Source organism: Balearica regulorum, chromosome 11 (assembly GCF_011004875.1).
Source record: "Balearica regulorum gibbericeps isolate bBalReg1 chromosome 11, bBalReg1.pri, whole genome shotgun sequence".
NCBI classification, from domain to species: domain Eukaryota; kingdom Metazoa; phylum Chordata; class Aves; order Gruiformes; family Gruidae; genus Balearica; species Balearica regulorum.
Window position 1 is genome coordinate 434,379 of NC_046194.1, and position 21,190 is coordinate 455,568.

General features: G+C 50.9%; 1 protein-coding gene and 3 long non-coding RNA genes across 6 annotated transcripts; 2 read left to right on the plus strand and 2 right to left on the minus strand.

The window, feature by feature from the left end:
- Nucleotides 1–763: 763 nt before the first annotated feature.
- LOC142603297 (uncharacterized) lies at nt 764–5,140 on the minus strand. 2 transcript variants are annotated; one of them, XR_012837190.1, is made up of 3 exons: nt 4,626–5,140; nt 3,757–3,815; nt 764–887 (listed from the first exon to the last, which is right to left on the minus strand). It is a non-coding gene; the product is annotated as an uncharacterized LOC142603297 (long non-coding RNA). The 2 variants fall into 2 exon arrangements; XR_012837189.1 differs by having other exon boundaries at nt 4,612–5,140.
- LOC104636710 (G-protein coupled receptor 83) lies at nt 878–7,770 on the plus strand. Of its 2 annotated transcripts, XM_075762966.1 has the most exons (5): nt 878–2,124; nt 3,934–4,059; nt 6,086–6,219; nt 6,752–6,770; nt 6,900–7,770. In XM_075762966.1, exons 1-5 carry the CDS (start codon nt 1,630–1,632, stop codon nt 7,374–7,376), a joined length of 1,251 nt encoding a protein of 416 aa, XP_075619081.1. In that variant the 5' UTR covers nt 878–1,629; the 3' UTR covers nt 7,377–7,770. The 2 variants fall into 2 exon arrangements, with proteins under 2 accessions (XP_075619081.1, XP_075619079.1); XM_075762964.1 differs by having other exon boundaries at nt 6,752–7,767.
- Nucleotides 7,771–14,426: 6,656 nt separating this feature from the next.
- On the plus strand, nt 14,427–16,039 carry LOC142603299 (uncharacterized). Its single transcript, XR_012837191.1, has 2 exons — nt 14,427–15,064; nt 15,602–16,039. It is a non-coding gene; the product is annotated as an uncharacterized LOC142603299 (long non-coding RNA).
- LOC142603301 (uncharacterized) lies at nt 14,855–16,509 on the minus strand. The gene is made up of 2 exons (XR_012837193.1): nt 16,192–16,509; nt 14,855–16,064 (listed from the first exon to the last, which is right to left on the minus strand). It is a non-coding gene; the product is annotated as an uncharacterized LOC142603301 (long non-coding RNA).
- Between the last annotated feature and the right edge of the window lie 4,681 nt (nt 16,510–21,190).

Sequence of the window (21,190 nt, forward strand, 5' to 3'; positions counted from 1 at the left end):
TTTGAACCTTTGACAGAATAAATCAGTTCTGCAAAGAACTGTAGCGTGAGAACAGCGTGCCTTTGGCACACGGGGCTTTGCACAGCAGTCGGTTTATGCGTGAGCATCTAAAAGCTGTTCTGCCAAGTCGTCCTTGTAATGCACGGCAGACAAATGAGGGGGGACGCTGGCAAACGAGCACCCCGTAACCACGCAACGAAGGAGCTCGAGGATGAAGCCCCGCGTGTTTCCGCAGCCTCTGCGATGCCCCTGCGCTCGCCCACCCCGGAGCCGGGTGGCACACGCACCTGCCCACCACGCGTGTCAGGGCATGCGTGTATATGTGTATACACACACGTGGGGGGGGCTGCGGGGGTCTGGGGATGCTGAGGAAGGGCGGAGAGTGGTGTCTCTGAAGACACACAGGACAAACGCACTCGTGGCAAAAGACGTTCTGTGTCGCCAAACGCGTGCCGGGATGCCGACTGTCAGGAAAGGGAAGGTGACTTTGGCTCCAGTCCGGTATGAAACCTGCCTGTTCCCCCTCTGCCCGCCCCCAGCCCGGGGGGCAGCACAGAAGGGCTCTCGCCTGGGCGTTTCTGGGCTTGGCGCCTGAGGCTGCTCTGCAAATGACCGTGTCTGCAAAGCAGAAGGGATTTCCACCCGTGTCGCTGCTGTTTGCTCCTGCTCTCCCCCGTCCTGGCTCAGTGCCGGAGGGCCGAGCTGCGGCAGGAGTCTCCCTGGACGCCCAGCAGCACCCTGAAACTTCTGATCTTGTTTTCGGGTTGCATTTCGCTTGTTACGCTGTCCTCTGTGCCGCAGGAGAGCGAGAAGGGAACGGTGCCAGGCACAAAGCCGGGGGCTCTCTGGAGGCAGAAATCCTCGGCTGTTCGCTGTCTGCTCAAGCTCTGGAAGGGAGAGAAAGACAGACAGACACTGCAAATTAGTCAAGGTGCTTTGCCCCATGTAGCTGTTGTGCTGGGTACCCGGAAAGGAGGAGGAGAGGGGAGACAGGGAAGATCAGGACACATCCATTCTCTCTGTATTTTGCTGCTCTGCTGGCTCTGCACATGTCAGGCTCTCCCATCGTCTATGTGTGTGCTTGCAGTACACCTCAGGAGAAACTGGGAAGAGATACACTATTGGCTATTTCATAGGCGGTGTGTCATCTGGCAGGCTGTATATATCGCAGGGAAAGCAGGGACTGCTCAGCCTCTGAGCAAAGCTGCTTCAGTGTATAGCTCAGAGATACTTTGAGGATGGAAGGAAAAGGGAAAGGCAGCCCTTGCTGTTTTGATTCTGGCAAGCTCTGAAGGCACTTGGGGAACAGAGACCTGATGGGTGAAGGACTGTGGAAAACCCATGAAGCAGATTTCCAAGGAGAAGTTGTGGGAGAGAAGCAGAACAGTGCCCAAAAGGAAATATTCACTAGGATTTCTTCCTAGGTGCAGAGAGAAAGTGTTTGGGGATCTCTGATATTTCAGCATCCGAATCGGCTTCTGTATGTAGGACCTACGGGACTGAAAAAGGACAGCAGCTGGAGCGTCCCTGGAGCAAAGCTCTCGTGTAACCAGCACAGGAAGAAGGACCCATTTATCAACTCTTCTATGCAGTTTGCAGCCACGGGGCACATTTTTAAAATGCAAGTGCATGTGTTCCCTCCTGCAGCCACTGACTTTAGCACCTGAGCTGCCTGGAAGGAGGGCAGAGAGGATCATGCAGCCTGCCCGGGCACACGGACAGCGCTGGAGCTTTGCTTCCCGAGCCATGAGCAGGCACACGTGGTTCCCTTTGCAGTACATCTCCAAGCCCTTCTGGAGAGCGGAGAATCACAACGCGACCAACTTCTTCTCTGCGCTGTACGGCTTCCCTAACCAATCCTTCTTCCACAGTGATTTGGACCTTGAGGACCTGGGGGACTTTGACAGCGGGACCAAGTATGAGGGTGAGTCCCAGAGCCAGACGGTGAAGGCGCTGCTGATAGTAGCCTACTCTGTGATCATCTGCATCTCTCTCTTCGGCAACATCCTGGTGTGCCACGTGGTGATCAAGAACAAAAGGATGCACTCTGCCACCAGCCTCTTCATTGTCAACCTGGCCGTTGCCGACGTGATGATCACCATTCTGAACACCCCCTTCACGCTGGTGAGCATCCGCCTCGTCTGTGTTTTGCTGGTGTCTGTGTGCCTGTCAGCTGTGTGCACGTGTATTGGATGGGCCGGTAACAGGTTAACAGGCAGAGTTTCTTTTTGGCTCCCTCCCCTGTCCTTTTGCCTCCCGGACAAGCTACAGCTGTGCCCCCCCCCCCCCCCGCCCCCGACACCCCCTCGCATGCAGGCAGGGCTCGGTGACATATAAGACATAAAAAAAATATTAAAAGAATGAGTTGGGAAGAATTAAACGGGTTAATTTCTTGCCCCACTGTCACAATCTATAAGCAACATGCAAACAGGACTCTCTCTATAGCTGAATTTGACACAGCCCTCTGGTTCGAAAGCATCCCAAGTACTGCTTCAGTCCTTGCCCAGAGATGCCCATAGTGTTCTTCTGCCTTCCAAACGCAGTTCCTGAATTATCAGTCTGAATTCACCTTTTCTTAAACTGGTCCTGCTCCTTTGGTGGGATTTCTCTGCCTTGCTCTGATGGGATTTGCATCCCGTAATCTGTTCAGGCAAAGGATAGTGCCCTCTTGTGTGTTTGACAACAACAGCCACACATGAGGCACAAGTAACTAAACCACTGTAATCTCCCTTAGGAAAGAGCTTTACATCGACTTCAAAGAAACAGCACGTTGCTACACATTCAGGGACAGAGTCATTGCTACTAGAGTGGTCTCTATATGGAAGTTAATTAGATTAATTGAAAACAGATTAGCTAGTCTTGACTAATTTTCTGTGTGGACAGATGTTTTGTAGTAAGTGTGCTTTATTTCAAATTAGCTTAATCTGCTTCTAGATTGAGTTACATTAATTTGGAATAAATGTTGCGCTGTTAGGAATAACAAGGCGGCGAGACAACAACTGTTACCTGGAATAATCTCCTCTGCGGAAAAGCCACGATAAGCAGCGCCTCTCGGGGAACTCATAAGGAATGCCGTGCTGCCCTTGCCGCTGCGGTCTCAGGGAGGCTTCACCCCCCTCCCCGGAGGCTGGATTTCACGCGCCCGCGGAGAGGGCTCCTGTACCCGCAGAGGTCGGATCAGGGAGGAAGGCAACCCAGCCTGTGAAGCGCGAGTTGCTTTTTCACGTGCAGGGTAGCGTTTTCCACTCTGCGTACCCTGACTGACACCTCTGAAATTCCTGTTGATGCATCTCACGCGATGTGACAAGAGGAGAGTCGGGCTTAGAGATCAGCGTGCGAACAAGACCCTGCCACCCAGCTCCACATCCTGCCCGTGAGCGTGGCTGGTAGCTGCAGACCCCAGGAAGGGTACAGACGCAGGGCAGGTAGGCAGGGATGCTCCGCAGATGGCAGCCCCTAACCCAGAGCTGTTATCTTGCTACTTCAGTGCCCTCAGTGATGTTTTCTTCCGTGACATTATCTCACTAAGTTTTGAACCCATGCAAATTTCAGCATCCACGAATTCAAACGTGCAACCGTTTTTAAGGAGGCAAGCTACTGATTTTCCCTGCGGAGCCTCACCAAGGAGCTGAGCTAAGATTTCCTTCCATGTTCCAGCAGGGCCACGTTACATGCGTACATGCACGCACAAACACGCATACACATACACAGAGCACTACTCAGGAGGATTTGTTTCCTCGGTATAACAAATCTCACCTCTCTTTCAGAGCCTCTTGCATAGTCACTGTTTCCACAGAAAACTGAGTATAATGCACCTACAAAACATAAGGAAATGATATTAAAGTGTTTCTTCCTTACCATGCTGTGGGGAAGCCCATGTGCTACTCTTCAGATAATGGACACTGTTTTAATCCAATTTTCTCTGTTCTTCAGGTGCGGTTTGTAAGCAGTACCTGGGTTTTTGGAAAGCTGATGTGTCACATCAGCCGGTTTGTTCAGTACTGCTCCGTGCACGTGTCTGTGCTGACCCTTGCTGCCATCGCTCTGGATCGGCATCAGGTATGTGACACACAGAAAATAAGGAGCTAAGTACATAGTTTTTTTCCCCCTTCAAATCCCAGTACCGGGAAACCTGCATTGTCTTGGGAATCAAGGACCGGAGGGGAGGATTCTAGCTTTCACGGCGGTGGACTAAGATCCGCGGGTTTTTTTGCAGTGAGGGTGATCAAACGCTGGAACAGGCTGCCCAGAGAGGTTGTGGAGTCTCTGTCCTCGGAGGTATCCGAACCCCAGCCAGAAACGGGCCGGGCAGCCTGTGCCAGCTGGCCCTGCTTTGCACGGGGAGTGGGACTAGATGATCTCCGGGGGTCCCTGCCCACCTCAGCCACTCTGTGGAGCATGGCAGGAACGTATGCTGAAGTTCAAACACCAGCAAGCCAATGCATTATCTCAGCATTTATTTATGAAGAGTCTTAACAGTTTTTAGGCTCGTCTCATTATTTTGGGATGCCTAAGACTGGAAGTAGTGAGAACTAGGTTGGCACGTTCAGTTCAAGGTAAGAAATTCTCCTCTCCTCCTCCCACCCCGATACTTTTTTTGCAAATACCAACCAGGAAAATCTTACAGGTCAAGCAACCAGTGCAAACCAGAGGGTTTCCTTGCAGTATAATGCGGTTCAGATTTTTTGCGTAAGCTGATAAACGCTGTGCACTGGCAGAGCAGATCCTGCAAGGTGCGCTCTCAGGCAGACTTACTCTTCTCGCAGTGCTGGAGTCACAGAAACGGTTGTTACTGAAGAGCAATTTCACGTGATAAATGACATGGCTAGATGAACGGATTCCACTCTGATCATCTGGGATGTGCTCCATCTGGTGTCAGAAAATTACAGTGACTGCCAGAACATAGATCATCCATTTCTGTCTTTTGTACCACAAAAGGTTTGGTAGTCTGCCCATTCTGTGTGCAACACTGCAGCTCTTGAAAGCGAAGCATTTTGATAATGATACATTTTAATCAGTAGATTCTGGGTTGATTGCAAGGCAAGTGTTTGTTTAATTAAGGGCAAACACAATAACTGCCTTTAAATCCAGTGGAGTAGGTTCCTCAGAACTGGAATTAGCTAGTATGTCCCAAGGAGGTAAAAATAGAAGTAAGGAGATGTCACTGAGCATGGAGAAGTCAACACTTGCCTCTAAAAATATTGCTAGTCCTGAGAGGTACCAGAGCAGACAGATGCTCCAGGGGAGTTGCAGGAGCTTGATTAAGTAGATATTTATAATGAGACTAGAAAAGGCATGCATAAGATACCAAAGACTTCATCAGCCAAGAGATCATTTGGATGACATGATAGATCTATTTTTAATTATTCTTTCACTGCCTAATATAATCATCCATAGTGCACGTAGCTCAACAGATATCTAGCCATCATGATCTCTGAAGTCAAGCTGATGGTGACACTGAGCGTGTTTCTCTGCTCCGGGCACTGGGCCAGCAGTAACGTTTCATACTTGCACAACTCCTTGTGTTTTACGGCCCTTTATGCTCTCTGAAGTCCTGCAAAAGGACTCTTTCCTTTCTGCCTTTTAACACTGGAGGGACAGAGAGCTGCTGCAGAGCTTCGAACTGCAGCGTGAGGCTCAAGGAGTGACCAAGACATCGTCAGACAAAGCAGCCCTCCTCAGCAGCAAACGCACGTGGAGCACGCTGTGCTGTAGCCAGTACTGCACGGGGTAACCTGTGAGTACAAGAGAACACACTTCAGGGTTGTTAGGGCTATGTTGGCCAAGGATGGCATTCGGTCGTGGTTCTCAAGCACCTTGCCACTCCGTCTTGCAAGTCCACCAACGCCGGACGCGGTGAGCCCCGTGGCTGCCGTCTGTATTGTGCCACGCTTAACGTCCGTGCTGAGCGTTCCTTGCTGTCCCGGAAAGCACGCACGCTGTTTCTTCTTACTCAGTGATCAGCGTGAAATGCTTGCTCCTGGACACGGATAAAGCAAAGATGCATTCTTTCTTTCTAAAGCTTGCAGTGTGTTTTTATCAGTTGAAGGCATTGTAAATCCTCAGGACTGGTTGTTCTCCGCAGGTTATCATGCACCCCCTCAAGCCGCGCATGTCCATGGTGAAAGGAGGGATTTGCATCGTTATCATCTGGGTTATGGCCAGCTGCTTCTCACTGCCGCATGCCATTTATCAGACTTTGACAAGATTTTATATTGGGTAAGACATCTACACTCTGCTTTTTTCTTTCTTTTTTTTTTTTTTTAATATGACATATGCAGCTTAATCAAAGCCCCACAGATCGTAAGGCACACATCTCTCAATCTGTGTTATTAACAAAGAAAGTATGGTGAAACAGAGAAGTCTTCCTTCTCTTTGACCAGGCGGTGTGTTTCTCATGAAAGGACGATGAAAATCAACGGCGTTGCTTTCAGACTTTTTGTTAGCTGACTTCGCAGGGCTGAATCTCTGAGGCAGTTTCAGACAGGCACAGAAGAGAGGTGGTGCTCACCATTAGAGGGCACAGATGTCAATATGGATTATTTTTTTCTTTTCCTGGGAACGTGTTAACGTACCTTCACTGGTCAAACTTAAAGCAAGCTTTTCCACTGAAAGTGGCACTTGCCTGAGTTACTGAATGAGTTCCACTATCTGTACCTTTACTGAAACTAAGAACGTGGGATGTTTGTCCTCCAGGTATTGCGTGCATCTGGTTGTGGAATTGACAGTTCTTTCTCTCTTTGATCTTCAGAAACAGAACGATACGAACGGTTTGTCTCCCCAGCTTCCCTCCTCCTGCTGATCTTTTCTGGAAGTATTTGGACTTGACTACTTTTGTTCTCTTGTATGTCCTGCCCTTGCTTGTGATCTCCATCACGTATACCATGGTGGCCAAGAAGCTCTGGCTGAGAAATGCCATCGGGGACCTCACCATGGAGCAATACTACGCCCATCAACGGAAAAAGAAGATGACGTTGAAGATGCTGATGGTGGTGGTGATTGTGTTTGCAGTATGCTGGTTCCCCCTGAACTGCTACGTGGTATTGATCTCCTGTAGGGCCATCCACAGTAGCAACGCTCTGTACTTTGCTTTTCACTGGTTTGCCATGAGCAGCACTTGCTACAACCCCTTCATTTACTGTTGGCTGAACGAGAGCTTCAGATCTGAGTTGAAGTCCTTGCTGTGCGTGTGCCGGCGAAGGAGTGCAGCCCAGGGTCACGCTCTGCAGGACATCTCCCCCACTTTCAGGCACGCCTGGGTTGAGAACTGCCATTATAAAAGAGGCAATGCCTGCCAGAAGGCCAGGGCATCCTCCCAGAGGAACTCTGCAAAGACAGACATATCCAGTGTTCAGCCCATTGTGGCAGAAAGCTAAACCCTTCACCTGATGGCCAGGCAGCATTGTGTCGTAACTGCAGAATCACGGGGGAAAATCGAGTTGGAAAGGCCTGCTGGGGACCATCCGGTCCAACCTTCTGCCCAAAGCAAGCTAACCTCAACGTCTGACTGGGCTGCTCAGGACCTGGTCCCGTCAGGCTTTCAAAAACCTCCGGGGATGGACTTGCCCACACGCGGGCTCCAGAGGGAGGGGTGCCGGGTGAATTTTTCACCAGAACAGTCAGCAAAAATTAAGAGAATTCTTTAACAGCACAGAAAATCTTTCATAGCCTAATAAAATAATGGGAACCAACACTGATTGGACACGTGCCAACCGATGCATGCTGTTTTAAAGTAGACGGCTGTTTGTGCATATAGAAACACTGTATTGATTCCTTCTTTTTATTTATGCGTAATTTGTTCAAGCCATTCTCAAATTTATACCCACAGCGTCTCAGCCGCTTACTCTGCTGTTGCAGAAACATCGCGGCTCTGCCGGTCCCCCCCTCTGCGACCCAGGCGCGTTCCTCGCAGCACGGCGGGCGGCTGTGCCCGCCGCTGGAGGGGGAAACACCTCAAAACCCACAGCGGGAACGCGGCTTGGAAGCAGGACAGCAAAACTCACTCCCTTTTGGCAGGTGTTCTTCTTTCAGTGGCTTGTTTTGTTCTGTAAGGATTACTAATGGTCACCGTAAAACACCCCTGGTACTGCAGTCTGTGGTCACGAAAGAAATTACGCAAGCGAGCTTATTCTTAAGCACTAGCTAGCTGAGGAGTCACCCCTTCCTTAGAACGTATACCACCCGTCATTTCGCTAAGGACTGAACCAGCCCCTCAATAAGTACAAAAGGTTCCAGAGGAATTTTTCTTTTTTGCACTTTCTACCATGTTTCTTTTTTGATGTATTTCCATTTTCTGCGTAGGAGATATTAAATTGGAAGTCAGATTTTGGCAGTCAAAATCATTTTATGGAGCTTGTGCCGGTGGAGACACCAGTTTGAGTCTAATATCGTGACAGCCGTGTCGGCTGGCCCCAGCAAGTTAAGCTGGTTGACTTCAGGGCAGCTCCCCAGGCAGGGTGACGACGGCCCGTTGGGCACATTCGGAAGAGGCCGTCAGGGACTGATGGACTTCAGAGACCGACCTCCCTCCGTCTCTCCCCTTCCAAACCAGGGGTGGCCATTTGGCAGGCCAGGGCTGGGAACTGGGCTGTGACTGGGAGCACTGGGAGCGCAGGCTCGCTGTAGGCAAGCAAACTGGGGGTCTCGCTCTGTGTGTGAGGGAGGGTGGACGGCAGACTCACATACGGGCTGGAAGGTCCACACAAATACGCTACGCAAATACGGCTCTTTACCAATTCCGTGAAAAACTTCGTGGTTCAGCATAAAAACTGTATGCAGACACCCAGAGGTGATGAAGTCGGAATTGCCTTGCCAGGATGTGCCTACAAGAGGGGTGTTGGCCAGTAGGTACCTGTTCTGCTGATGTATGTAGGGCTCCGTTACAGTCTCTGGGCTTTCCATCAAGAATGTCTCACATCATTATATTTCCTAAGAAAACTGTACATTGCTGTGTTTTAATATTGTTAATTGACGTTTCTTTAGAGTAACGTGTAAATTATTTTCAGTTCCAATAATATTTTACCTTTTGCCAGCCCTCGCGAACTGTGTCCTTTGTGGGGTGTCAGTCTGTCTGTCCTGGAGCCAACCGGCCGGGCAGCAGCGATGGCTGAACAGGGCACCCAGCTTTGCCTGAGGCGGAGCCTGCGATGTACCTCTGAGAGTCGGGAACAGATCTGCAGCTTTTAAAACCAAAAGGCGGGAGGCGGGAAAAGTTGGCACAGGATAAAAGAGTTCCTTTGTAGACCTTTATACGCTCCCCCGCTCAATAAAACTGAGCATCTGGTAATGTGCCACAGCAATTGCCTCAAATACTGATACTTGCATTCCTGCTGCTCTTGGTGGTGATCGAGGGCTTTCAGCAGCGTTTATCCCGTTCTGCGCAGCAGCTCCCCATCCGTAACGAAATAGCTGAGATTCCTCGGCACGTGGGCACGCGTGGGCACGCGGGCGTGCGGTGCCTGGACAGCCGGTGCAGGCAGCTGCCGGGTCACGGTGGGAGCCAGCCCCGGCATTTCGGAGCTGGATTTGGATCAGCAGTGAGAAATATCAAGTGGGAGCATGTGGCCAACTTCAGACTAATGGCTCTGAAAACTCACCCAAGTTGCATTTTTCTCTTCCTCGGAAAGAATAACCGGTTTCCTTATTTGTGCCATTCGGTGCTGGCTCTGCCTTCGTGATTGCGAAGGATTTAGCCTTAAAAGGCAGCGAAGGCAAAATGAGTTTCGTCCTTCCTATGCAAGTAATACTAATTACACTTCCACAGCTTGGCATTTCCACTGAAGACTGGCGGTTTGCTACAGTTGCAAATCTGAGTGAAGACAATTTAAATTTGGAAATCGAGATTCCCGTGCAGCGCTCCACGTAAATGCTCCCCTCTCACAAACGGTGATCGCTCGTCCCCACCACGCGTCCGCAGGAATTACTCTGCAGAAGGATGCGCTTAGGGGAGGAAATTGAGTTAGCAAAATCTCTTCAGAGAACAAGCACCCAAGGCTCAGATGTCTTCTCTGATTCACCTACAAGAAATGTGTTTCACAGACTTGCTCCTGTGGGCTTTGTCGTGTGAGCGTTTATTTTGTTTAGACTAATAAAGAAGCGTAAGCGGAGATCTGAATGGAGCTGGCACAGTGGAGGCAGACATCTGAGTCTTTCATTTTATGTTACGAGTAAATAACAGCATAAACCTGACATTACGACTAAGTTGGGGGTTTTTACTATCTGGAAAACTTGGAATTCATACCACTGCAAATGGCATTTCCACAATGTAACTGTCTGGAGGGTTTCTATAAACAAGATGTCTCTTGCTAGAAAAACAAACAAACCACAAACCCAAATACAACATTGTTAAGGTAAGTTAATGAAACGTTTTCTCATTCAGATGTTGGAAAAATGCAAGGAAATTAAATAACGCAGTTTACAGGTATTTCCCAACGTGCTCCTGGAGAACTGCTAGAACTCATTACTCTGGGGCAAATAAACCAAACAGAGCCTGTTCTTGCTACTCATCTTTTTCACACGACAGCAAGCTGGGTCTGGCTTCCTTCAGCCGTTGCACGGAGAGATGCACGGCGCACACCAAGGGCAAATCCACAGTCTGCCTGTGTGCCAGCGGCGGGGGTGCAGAGATGTCCCTCACCCGGCATGGTTTCTCTAAGGGACGGCTTGCTCTCAGATGGAAAACCGATGATGGTTTCCTAACTGCACGTCCTATGCTGATCCTTACACCCACAGCGCTTTCTTCAGTAAGAATCTGCAGCCTGGCGATGTTGAGCTGCCTTTGAAAAATATTATTTCCTCGAGGTGATTGTCAAAAGCTTACGTTTTTGTAAAAGCGTGGCAAACTTTGCCATCATTATATGCAACCTTCCGCTGGATGCTCTTGCTTTAATATGAGCTCTGTTAAAATTTCCATATGGTTGTAATACAAGAATATTGGATTCACCAACGTTTTTGGGGGCTGATAACAGTCAAATAAAATATCTGGTTTAGGACTCTCTCTCTCCTGCGGGCTTTGTGTAACTTTTTGAAAGGGAGATGTTCCCTCTAACAAGCGGGTTAACAGGAAAGCATAGACTGCTGGTCCTGACAGCCTCAAAACCACGACCAAAACTTACGTCTGCATGCGTTTTGACATCTTTCAGCATGAAAAGCCCTTTGTAAAACGCAGAGCTATGATTACCCAGATGAGGAGTCAGCCATGGACGTGTGCCGACTGTAAATGTCATTTCATTCCCATGAATTTCTTGCAGCTCCACGCAGTAAATAGCTGGTCTCGGCAGCACTTCTCTTCACCAGAGTGCCTCAATCTGGCCACGAGCATGGACACATCTAACTTGAATTTAATTCTTATTCCCCAACAAACACTTCCATGAGCAGAAGCACAGCCCGATTTCTTGTGCGTTTCTCCCAAGTGCTCCTCAGGGATCCTCAGCCATCGCACGGGTCCCCGTCCCCTCGCTGGGGACCTGCTCTCTCCCTCGCCTGCCACCAAACAAATGGGGGAGGAACCGGCACCGCGGAGGCTGCTACATCTCTGACAGTTTTTGTGAAGCTGGTTAATGAAGTCGTATTCGTTTGAGAGGAACTGCTTGGTAACAACACACGCAGCGTGGTTGTGCAAGACCTGGTCTCTTGGAGCAGAGCTGGAAGTCCCAGGCAGGGAGCCTGGTTACCGAAGTTGCTACATCCGTTCCCAGCTGCACACCTACTGGAAAAAAGCAATACGGCAAGTGTAGAGCACCCTACATCTATGTTAAAATAACCCTTCAGTGTTCAAAGTATTAAAATCATGCAACTATACCAAAAGAAAAGAACATACTATTGTCGTCTCTGAAGAGCCATTTCTTATCTCTCTCCTTTTGAAGGAACTTTACAATCAGAATAATGAACTTGCAGCTGCGAATCATTTAACCACCTCTAATCAGCTTCCTGCTGCTCCAGCAGGGTCAGAAGGCTCCCTTCTTGAGAGGGATCTGATGTACGCAAATGCTTTATGTCACTGAGTACAGTGACGTGAATACAGACACCAAGCGACGAGGCCACGCGGTACCTCAGCCCAGGCGTTTTGTCCAGTTGTTTGTGCTGGCAGGTGGTGCAGGCAGAGTAAGGACCGGTCCCTTTCTGTATGACCTTGGTGCAAAACCCTTTTAGAAAGAGCCGATGCAGCACAAACACAGGAAGGTGCCCAGGAGACACAGGGCAGCACAGCTCGCCCCCGCCTCCGTCCCAGCCCGCCCGGCACGGAGGATGCCGGACACTGACGGAGCCGAGCCGGAGAGCGGGCAGAGCGCCCGGGGCAGCGTCCTGCAGCCCACGCTGCCCACACCTTCGGCCAGGGCCCGGCAGCGAACAGGGAAACCAGCTTTCCCTCCGCTCCGCTCACACCAAGCCCGCGCCGCAGGGGAAGCAGCAAATGTCTTTGGTTTAGGCTGAAAGTAACGGTTGCCGTCCTGGATGCTGACCTGCGTGCCTGGGTTGTGGCTCAATATTTTATAGCATCTGACAGAGGTTTAACAGCATATGATGGTGTGAAATGTGCTGTGAAACCAGAGCAAGACCTCTGTCAAAGAGGTTCCGTGAAATATTTTTTTTTTCCACTTGGAAATAAAAGATATGCTCTTAGGGACATAGCTCACGAAAGAATGGTATTGCCATGCGGCACAACAGAAACACCCGACATTCTGTGCAACGCAGGTAAAGCAACCTCGGCACTAAATAACTTATTCTATTATATGGAACTGCCTTTTGTACATGTATATAGCCTGTGCCATGTCACATAATGCTGCAGAAACAACCTGATTTATTTTCTATGCAATACTTGAAAAAAAAAATCAGAGGTCTAAAAATGACATTGCTTCATGTGGATTTTTTTTGCTCCTCTAGCAAAAGCTAAACACAGCAAAAGCTGTTTCTTTTCCTTCCTCCGTAACCCGACTCAAAGGAATTCAGTGGAAAAGCCCTCACTGATTTCAGGCAGGTCTGCACGGAGCGTCTGGCACGGAGGACAATGTGTTTGCTCTGCGAGCTGCCGCCAGCGCGGGGGGGAACGAACGGTGGAGTAGGAGGGAACGAACGGTGGAGTAGGTGTCCTCACATTCTGCTGGTGCAGGATGCAGTGCCACAGGCTGGGGGGGAACTAGTCACATCCTGAGCCATTAGAACGGCACCAGTTAATTGGGTTCGCTTCACAGCACCACTAAAGCACAAAGCATTGCGGCTCTCTCCTAATCAAGACCATATGCCTTTATTTTGAAGAACAGGGAGATGTAGAAAGAGAGAGGTATATATGTAAGTGAGAGGAATGGGGAAATACATCCACTCGTTGTAGGGTCACTCTCATTTTGCCTTTAACTGTGGTAAGAAGAAATCTGAAGATTCACTTGTAAAGCTCTCTACCTCCCAAACGCATTACTATAAACATGTCAGACTGGCAACTTAAATTTAGACTCAGTTTAGGATTATTGCTATTACTAAATAATCCAGTTCTAATCGTGCAGGACATAAGCTTGCCAGCGGAGTAATTATTAGCTAATTGTGTAATTATTAAGCTGGTAAAACTTATAGCAACTTTACTTCTGCTATGGACTTTGTCCATTTTTTGAATTTTTGATCACTGACTCAGATTCAAGGATTGCTCCTTGTTGATGATTTTTTCTTTACAAGAAAGGCGTTAACTCTCACAGTGCCATTATTTGCACAGAGATTGGTGTCCAGTAAGGTGAGGGAGAGTGGGCCTGACACTATGCACAGAAAAATGAGAAGTCATTCTTTTTTGCCTAGAAGAACAAAATTCTCAGTGGAAAATCCTCATCTGTGGTATCTGTGCTGACCCTTAAACTGCTCCTAATTAATTTTCACTTTTAAAATTCTCCTAACAAGAAGTGGACAGGAGTAAACGAGATTTGTATTGACATCCATCTCATAGAAATCTGGTGTAAAGCTGTCCCGTTGATCGCTTAAAATCCCACAGGCCGTTTATCGGCAGGGTGCTGTTCCTGGGCGTGCTGCCACAAAGAACGATGCGGAAGCGTGTCTTCAAAAAGGCGTGGAGACGCTGCAAGGAGAGGTGTGATGGAGAGCCCAGAGGGGACCGAGCTGCTGGCAGCTGGTGAAAGGTCTGAGGACCGGGAGGGCGGCACACAACACATGCTGCGTTATTTCTCGTCTCTCACCCACTGTAAATCCAAAGGCCTGGGAGATCGGAGTCTATTTTTCAGCGGGAATGTGTCCCACTGAGGTCCTGACATTGTTGAAAGTCTTGTAATTCTTTTTAAGATTAGCATTACACTGCTTATTTATTTTACTTTTACAACTGCGCTTTACTGTTTCAGCTGACACCTCTGTTCATTTGCTAAAATGCAGAGGTTTATTTCTCTTGTGGTTTGCTTTGCTTTATTCCAGATAATATGTCAGTGAGGCACGAAACAGACTTTTCAGGTGAGAAAGACTGATTGCCCCGATCTCTGCCAATGCAAACTTACTGACCGACCTGCAGGAACTTGGCAGCAACTTCGGTAGGTTTTGCCTTGCTGATTCAGAGCTCACTTAGCACCTTATTTCCCAAAGGAAGTTTTACATTAAATAAGCATGAAAATATAGCAGGACTCACCTACCTAAGAGCCTCCATGAAACCCATAGCTGAGATACTAATAATTAAGAGCCACCAAGAAGCAAAGCAGCCAGCATCTGTAACTGGAGTAACGAGTTTCAGGATGTTCCCAGCAATACCATACATTTATTGGACTCCTACTAGAGAATCATATTAATAAAGTTTTCTTGTTGCATGCTGAGAGAGAAAGAAGCTGCTTTCTTCTTTTTCCATTATTCCTACTTCAGACAAATGTTTGAGTTACAGTTTAACTTTTCAACTTGGTCCAAATGTTTTATTTGTTTTTAGGGTGGAGAAAAACCCCTGGAACGTCCGGGGCTGTGGATGACTCAGCAGGGAAGAGCGCAGGTCCCTCTTGGGTGTCTGGCTTCATGCGTGGCACCCACCCACGGTTGTGCTGAGCGTGTCAGAGCAGCGTCGCAAGGAGAAAAAGCAAAAAGTGTCAGAGGCAAGGAGGTAGTAAAAAAGTTGTTCCACGAAATCATACTTGGGTTTATAGTGCACAGAGTCCAGAGGGGAGGAAAAATGCTCTGAGGATCAGATCAAAGTGGCTTGGAGAACTCGCCGTTAATGAAAACGCATCCAAGATTCTTGTTATTCCTGTAGCTTCCTGCTCGGGTTCAAGTCTGTTGCAGTAAATGCCGGTTGCGGCTCTTGCAGAAGCAAAGGGAATCGGTGTCCAGCCCTGGAAGCCTTTGTGGTGCGGGTGCGAGGGGCTGCCTGCAGGACAGGGCGTTGCGGTCCCCACCTGCGCTCTCTGCATCGGGGTGGTCTTTGCTGGGGGGGGGGATTTCACGACCTGCACCTATCCCACCTTCCAGCATCTGAGCCACGACTATGGGCTAGGGTGAGAGATGCTTTTTAAACAGAGGAGCAAGGCCTGGAATAATATTTACACCTCCCGCTTTGCTGCAGCTGCTGGAAGTGCTCTCAGTGACAGGGAGGTGAGGACCCAACCATCAGAGTTTGCTTTCCTCTGCTCTCTCCCCACAGATACCGAAGGGATGTGCGGCTGGCTCCGGCATTGCCCTAGATCTGGTGGGCTTCACGACATACGGTGCTGTAAGCACTGCAATAACGTGACTCCTGCCTCGCCTGCCACCGGCATCGCCAGGAGGAACTTCCGAGTCGTGCAGCTGCAGCCCACGGCCGGCAGGGCCAGGGGGCACTGGGATGGCTGGCAAGAAGAAACAAGGAGGTTGGAGGAGTTTCCTCAGGTAAAGAATAAGTACATCAGGGGATAATAGCTTGCCTGGATTTCTGCAGTATGAGGGGCAGATTTCTGGTAATTCTATGAACAAATTTAGAATTAGCTCTGATCCCAACACAGGATAAAATTAAACTATGGGCTGCCTGGTCTCTTCCAGTGTGTTGCTTTGAAAGGTTGCTGTTGCAAGAGTTGCACTTAAACTGACCGTATTTTCTTCACCAGCATATATTATTGATTGTCATTCCTCTTATTTTTCAAGAGAGGAAAGAGCAAGAGGAGAATAAAGAAAATATACACAAAAAATGAGGAAAGCAACAGAGATTGGCAACTCCATCCTGAGTTGGTCACCGACCCCACCGCTTTTCCCCAGCACCTTCTCGCGTTTCCCATTGACGGGGTGACTTGTGAAATGCCGCTTGCAGTTGTCCGTGCTCCTACTCGCCGGCTCTTTGAAGTCCTGGCCCGCCTTCCCCGTCAGCTCCAGAACCCCCTGAACTGACGGGGGATGAAGCCCCAGCACAGAGCGGCATCGCCCACAGAGAAGAGGGACGCCCAGCAGGAAGCACTCGTGGTTTTGGCCGGGAGGGGAGAGGCAGCGGCTCCCGCAGTGCCGGAACCGGGGCAAACACCTCGGCACAGCTCCCTCGTCCTTGCTGAGACCAGCCTTGATGCTGCCATTGCCCCTCATCCCGTCCCATCCCACTCCTTCCCATCCTGCCCCATCCCATCCCCATCCCCATCCCATCCCCATCCCATCCCCATCCCACCCCCATCCCATCCCCATCCCATCCCATCCCCATCCCATCCCCATCCCATCCCCATCCCCATCCCCATCCCCATCCCATCCCCATCCCATCCCCATCCCATCCCATCCCCATCCCCATCCCATCCCCATCCCCATCCCCATCCCATCCCCATCCCATCCCCATCCCCATCCCCATCCCCATCCCCATCCCCATCCCATCCCATCCCATCCCCATCCCCATCCCATCCCATCCCCATCCCATCCCCATCCCCATCCCCATCCCCATCCCCATCCCCATCCCCATCCCATCCCATCCCATCCCATCCCATCCCCATCCCCATCCCCATCCCATCCCATCCCATCCCCATCCCCATCCCATCCCATCCCATCCCATCCCCATCCCCATCCCATCCCATCCCCATCCCATCCCATCCCCATCCCCATCCCCATCCCATCCCCATCCCATCCCCATCCCATCCCATCCCCATCCCCATCCCCATCCCCATCCCCATCCCATCCCCATCCCATCCCCATCCCATCCCATCCCCATCCCCATCCCATCCCCATCCCATCCCCATCCCCATCCCATCCCATCCCATCCCCATCCCATCCCCATCCCCATCCCATCCCATCCCATCCCATCCCCATCCCATCCCCATCCCCATCCCATCCCCATCCCATCCCCGTCCCGTCCCCGTCCCGTCCCCATCCCCATCCCCATCCCCATCCCCATCCCCATCCCATCCCATCCCCATCCCCATCCCATCCCATCCCATCCCCATCCCCATCCCATCCCATCCCATCCCATCCCCATCCCATCCCCATCCCCATCCCATCCCCATCCCATCCCCATCCCCATCCCATCCCATCCCCATCCCATCCCATCCCCATCCCATCCCATCCCCATCCCCATCCCATCCCATCCCCATCCCATCCCCATCCCCATCCCATCCCCATCCCATCCCCATCCCCATCCCATCCCATCCCATCCCCATCCCATCCCCATCCCCATCCCATCCCATCCCATCCCATCCCCATCCCCATCCCATCCCCCATCCCATCCCCATCCCGTCCCCGTCCCGTCCCCGTCCCGTCCCGTCCCGCCGCCCCGCGGGAGGCGCCAGGGGGCGCTGCGGCACCGGTCCCGCGGCGGGTGCGCGGGGTCTGCGGGCGCGCGTGCCCGCCGGTGCCGGCCCGGTGCGGTCCCGCTGCGCGGCGCTTCCCTCGGGGGCTGCTCGCCCCGTGCCCCCGCCCCGCACGGCGCCGCAAACGGGTCCGGGCAAGAGCTCCGCGGCGCTGAACCCCGCACCGCGCGGCTGCCGTGCCCCGTTAGGGGACCTGCCCTCACGGCTCTGCCTCCTCCGGCGGCACCGAGAGCGTTAGGGGCAGCCTGCTCCAGGCGGCATTCGGCGGGAGGTTAGACATGGGCGAGGCGGAAACAACATTGCCAAGCCAGGAGAAGTCAGAATAAATGTCAAGCCTCCCATCTTCCACCTGGCAGCAGGATTTGGAACCCAGAAGATGTTCAAACCGTTGCCCTGGTGCAACCCCCGCCCGGGAGAAGCGGTCGATTGCTGCCTCCCCCGAGGTGTCCGGTACGAGAGCAGAAACAGCCAATGCTCTGGAAACCAGCCTGTCCTCCGAATCGTGACCCGAGATGGGCAACTTTGTTAATTTTCAAGCTGCTTTGGTACTGGAAGGTAGGATGAAGGCTATCATACACGCAGCCCTCTTAATAAACTGCTGGTTTTTGGTGGTGCTACAGCAGCCTGAGTGAAGAGGGATTCCTCAGAGAATTTGAAAAATCATATCGAAATAAGTCGAGACTTGAGAAGTACAATACCAACTTGGGCACTTATTTGGAGCGTTTTAGTCATCTGCAACAGGAGATGAGATTATCAGTATACGACAAGAGTTTGTCTCTGCATGTGCATGCGTGTCCCTGGAAGTTCACCTGCAATTCCAGAAACCCAAGGTCCTGGTAAACCAGACAACCATCCTTTTTCAGGGATGAGCCTCAGTTTAAATCACTCGTTGCTAAGGCCAGTGCTATAATTCTGGAGCTTTGCCTACCGCCTTGGCAGAGATCTCTTGGGCCTCAGACATAACATACATCTGAGGAGTGCTGTATCTAAGTTAAAAGAACACATTAAAATAAATAAGATAAGGTAGCCCAACCTCGAGTTCCTAATGCAGCCCAGCCGGATAACTACAGCGAGTCCTGAGTTCCCAGAAGTGACAGCACGGATCGGCAAAGGAAGCGGAGCAATCATGTTCAAAACACTTCACTGACAGATCTTACCCAGCCAGCCTGGCAGAGAGTACTTTGGCAGAGGCTTTTGTACTCACAACCATAAAGACCAATCAATAGAAAAGCTTAACTTCCTGGGCCTATGCTGAATACCAAGTTAGCACAAGAGTACCTCATTATTATACCACTTTTCACAAGGAAGCCGTGGGCGGAGGAAATGTGACTCACTACAAACACGGGGATAAAAAGGCACTGTGCGAGTGAACAAATAAAGCACTTCGAAGCAAGCTCCGCTGAGTGCCACTGTCACATTCTTGTTGAGTCTCAGGACGTTTCAGGATCCACTCCAAAAGTTCTTCGTTAGTCATATGACTAAAAATAGGTCTTGACGGCTAAATTGCAATGGTCAGCCAAAGCGCGGAGTGGCCAAATACCGCTGATACACTAACTTAAAACTTTGGACTCTTCCAAAAAAGACAAGGTAGGGGACAAATTTCCGGGGAAGTCGAACCAAATGTTAATGGTATCAGTGTTCATCCTCTGACATAAAGTCTCTCCTTTCCAGCTTATGATTTGTTAGTAACGATATTGCACCTAAACATACACAAAAGCCCACAATTGGAAAACACTTGCTCTGGGGAAGTTAAAACAAACAGATGAACCCCACAGATATTTTGCCCTGTTATTAATGTATCTTCCATAGTTTCGTCACCACTCTGAAAGCTGTTTTGAACAACATGCCACCTTTTTTCTCCCTTTCTTCTCATGAGTGGGCATCCTGCCTTTTACCCACTCTTCTCGTGAGTCCTCTGCATTAGTCTCAAAGTCACAAGGCTCGGTACTTTTTATATGGAAAGCGCAACCTGTGCAAGGTTTGCTTCCATCAGAGGACAGAAAGGATGCTACCCTCATAGTGCTGTGCAGAAAGTATGGCTTTGGTCTTGTGAGAATGATTTAAAAACTGACAACTTTAAAAAGTTTATGGAGGAATAAAAGAGCAGAGCAATGTCCCTCTTTGTCACAGGAGTGCATGGACGATGCTGAGACATGGAGGTTAGACTAATTTGGGAGAATGAAGAGAAAAGGCATGTGGCTGTATGGGACCACAGGAGAAAGAGGTTTGTGTACCTCCTTCCAGCCTTTCTCCTCGCACTCAGGGTGGCTGAGTCACACCATTAGCGCCCGTGAAGAGATGGAAAAACGAAGGCAGCGAGACTTGCCCACTGTGGCACTAAGGCTGCTGGCAGTGAGACCACCACCACAGCAGGGTCAGCCTGCTCTGAACCCCGCAGCAGCTTCAGCGAGGCACCCCACCCAGACCAAGGTGCTTTCTAAAAGAGTAACCACTCCAAAAGAGATGTAACAGAAATAAAAGGAGTCACGGATCCTTTCTGCCTGTTGCGTCGTGGCAGGTCCTGGGCTGCAGTCCAGCAATCTCCTGCCAGGGTGCAGCTACCATCACACCACCTCTCAGGAAAACACTTTCTTCCCTGTGCTTCTACGGCACGGACCATGCCGGCTCCCTGGACTTACTGTCCATCTCCCCGTCCTTGCAGAAGCTGGAAACGCCTTTGCTGCAGGTCTGCCGCCGTGCTGGGCTGCGGCCGGGGAGGGTCCCTCCGGGGGCCCGGCTGGACCCGTGAGGCAGCGAGCCCCCACAGCCTGGGTGAGGGGCACAGCACCCTCCCGTGCAGCGGGTGTCAGGGCTGAAAAGCTGCTCTCCCACCCCCAGCCAGCACGCCGACAGGCGCGGGAGCAGGGACACGGACACCTTACACCCACAAGCCCACCGCAAAACGCGCTGGCACTTTCTGTCCCGGGGGAGCTCTCTTCCCATGCGTGAAATGATGGCGGTAGCGCTCGTTTTCACAGCGTGTCGTGGGGATGAGACACCACGTAAGCAGCTTCTGGTGGTAGCGGAGGAAAATTAAACAATGGTGCTGTTGCATTTTGACATCTGTAATTCGAGCAAAAGCTGACAATGTTCCTGAGGGGAATCAGACCTCGCTGAGGTGTGAGGGCCCTGTGGCAGCGAGCGGAGAGCCAGGGCTGCTCTGCCGCTGCCTGCCCTGCCTGTCCCCTGCCTGGCCGCAACCCGCCCGCCACTCACTCGGATTTATTTTGGAAGAAAAGCGTGAGCACAGGATGGGGGAAAGAGCCGAAGGCAAGATCTGCTGTAAGTCCTTGCCCAGGTCACAGTAGAGAGAGGGAAACTGAGGCACCGGGGAAGGACGGGGCCCAGCTGCTGCTGGGAGCTCGGCTCTCCCGTGGCACACCGCAAGGGAAGCGGTGCCAGCTCCCACGCTAAAGCTTTGCTCGCTTCCTCGCCTCGCTGGTTTCCCTTGCCACATCAATCAAAATCCCATTTTCTCAGCC

Coding starts and splice junctions, on each gene's coding strand:
- LOC104636710 (XM_075762964.1), top strand. CDS start 1,630: ATGTGTTCCCTCCTGCAGCCACTGACTTTAGCACCTGAGCTGCCTGGA. Junction 2,125..3,933: donor TGAACACCCCCTTCACGCTG/GTGAGCATCCGC, acceptor TCTGTTCTTCAG/GTGCGGTTTGTAAGCAGTAC. Junction 4,060..6,085: donor TCGCTCTGGATCGGCATCAG/GTATGTGACACA, acceptor TGTTCTCCGCAG/GTTATCATGCACCCCCTCAA.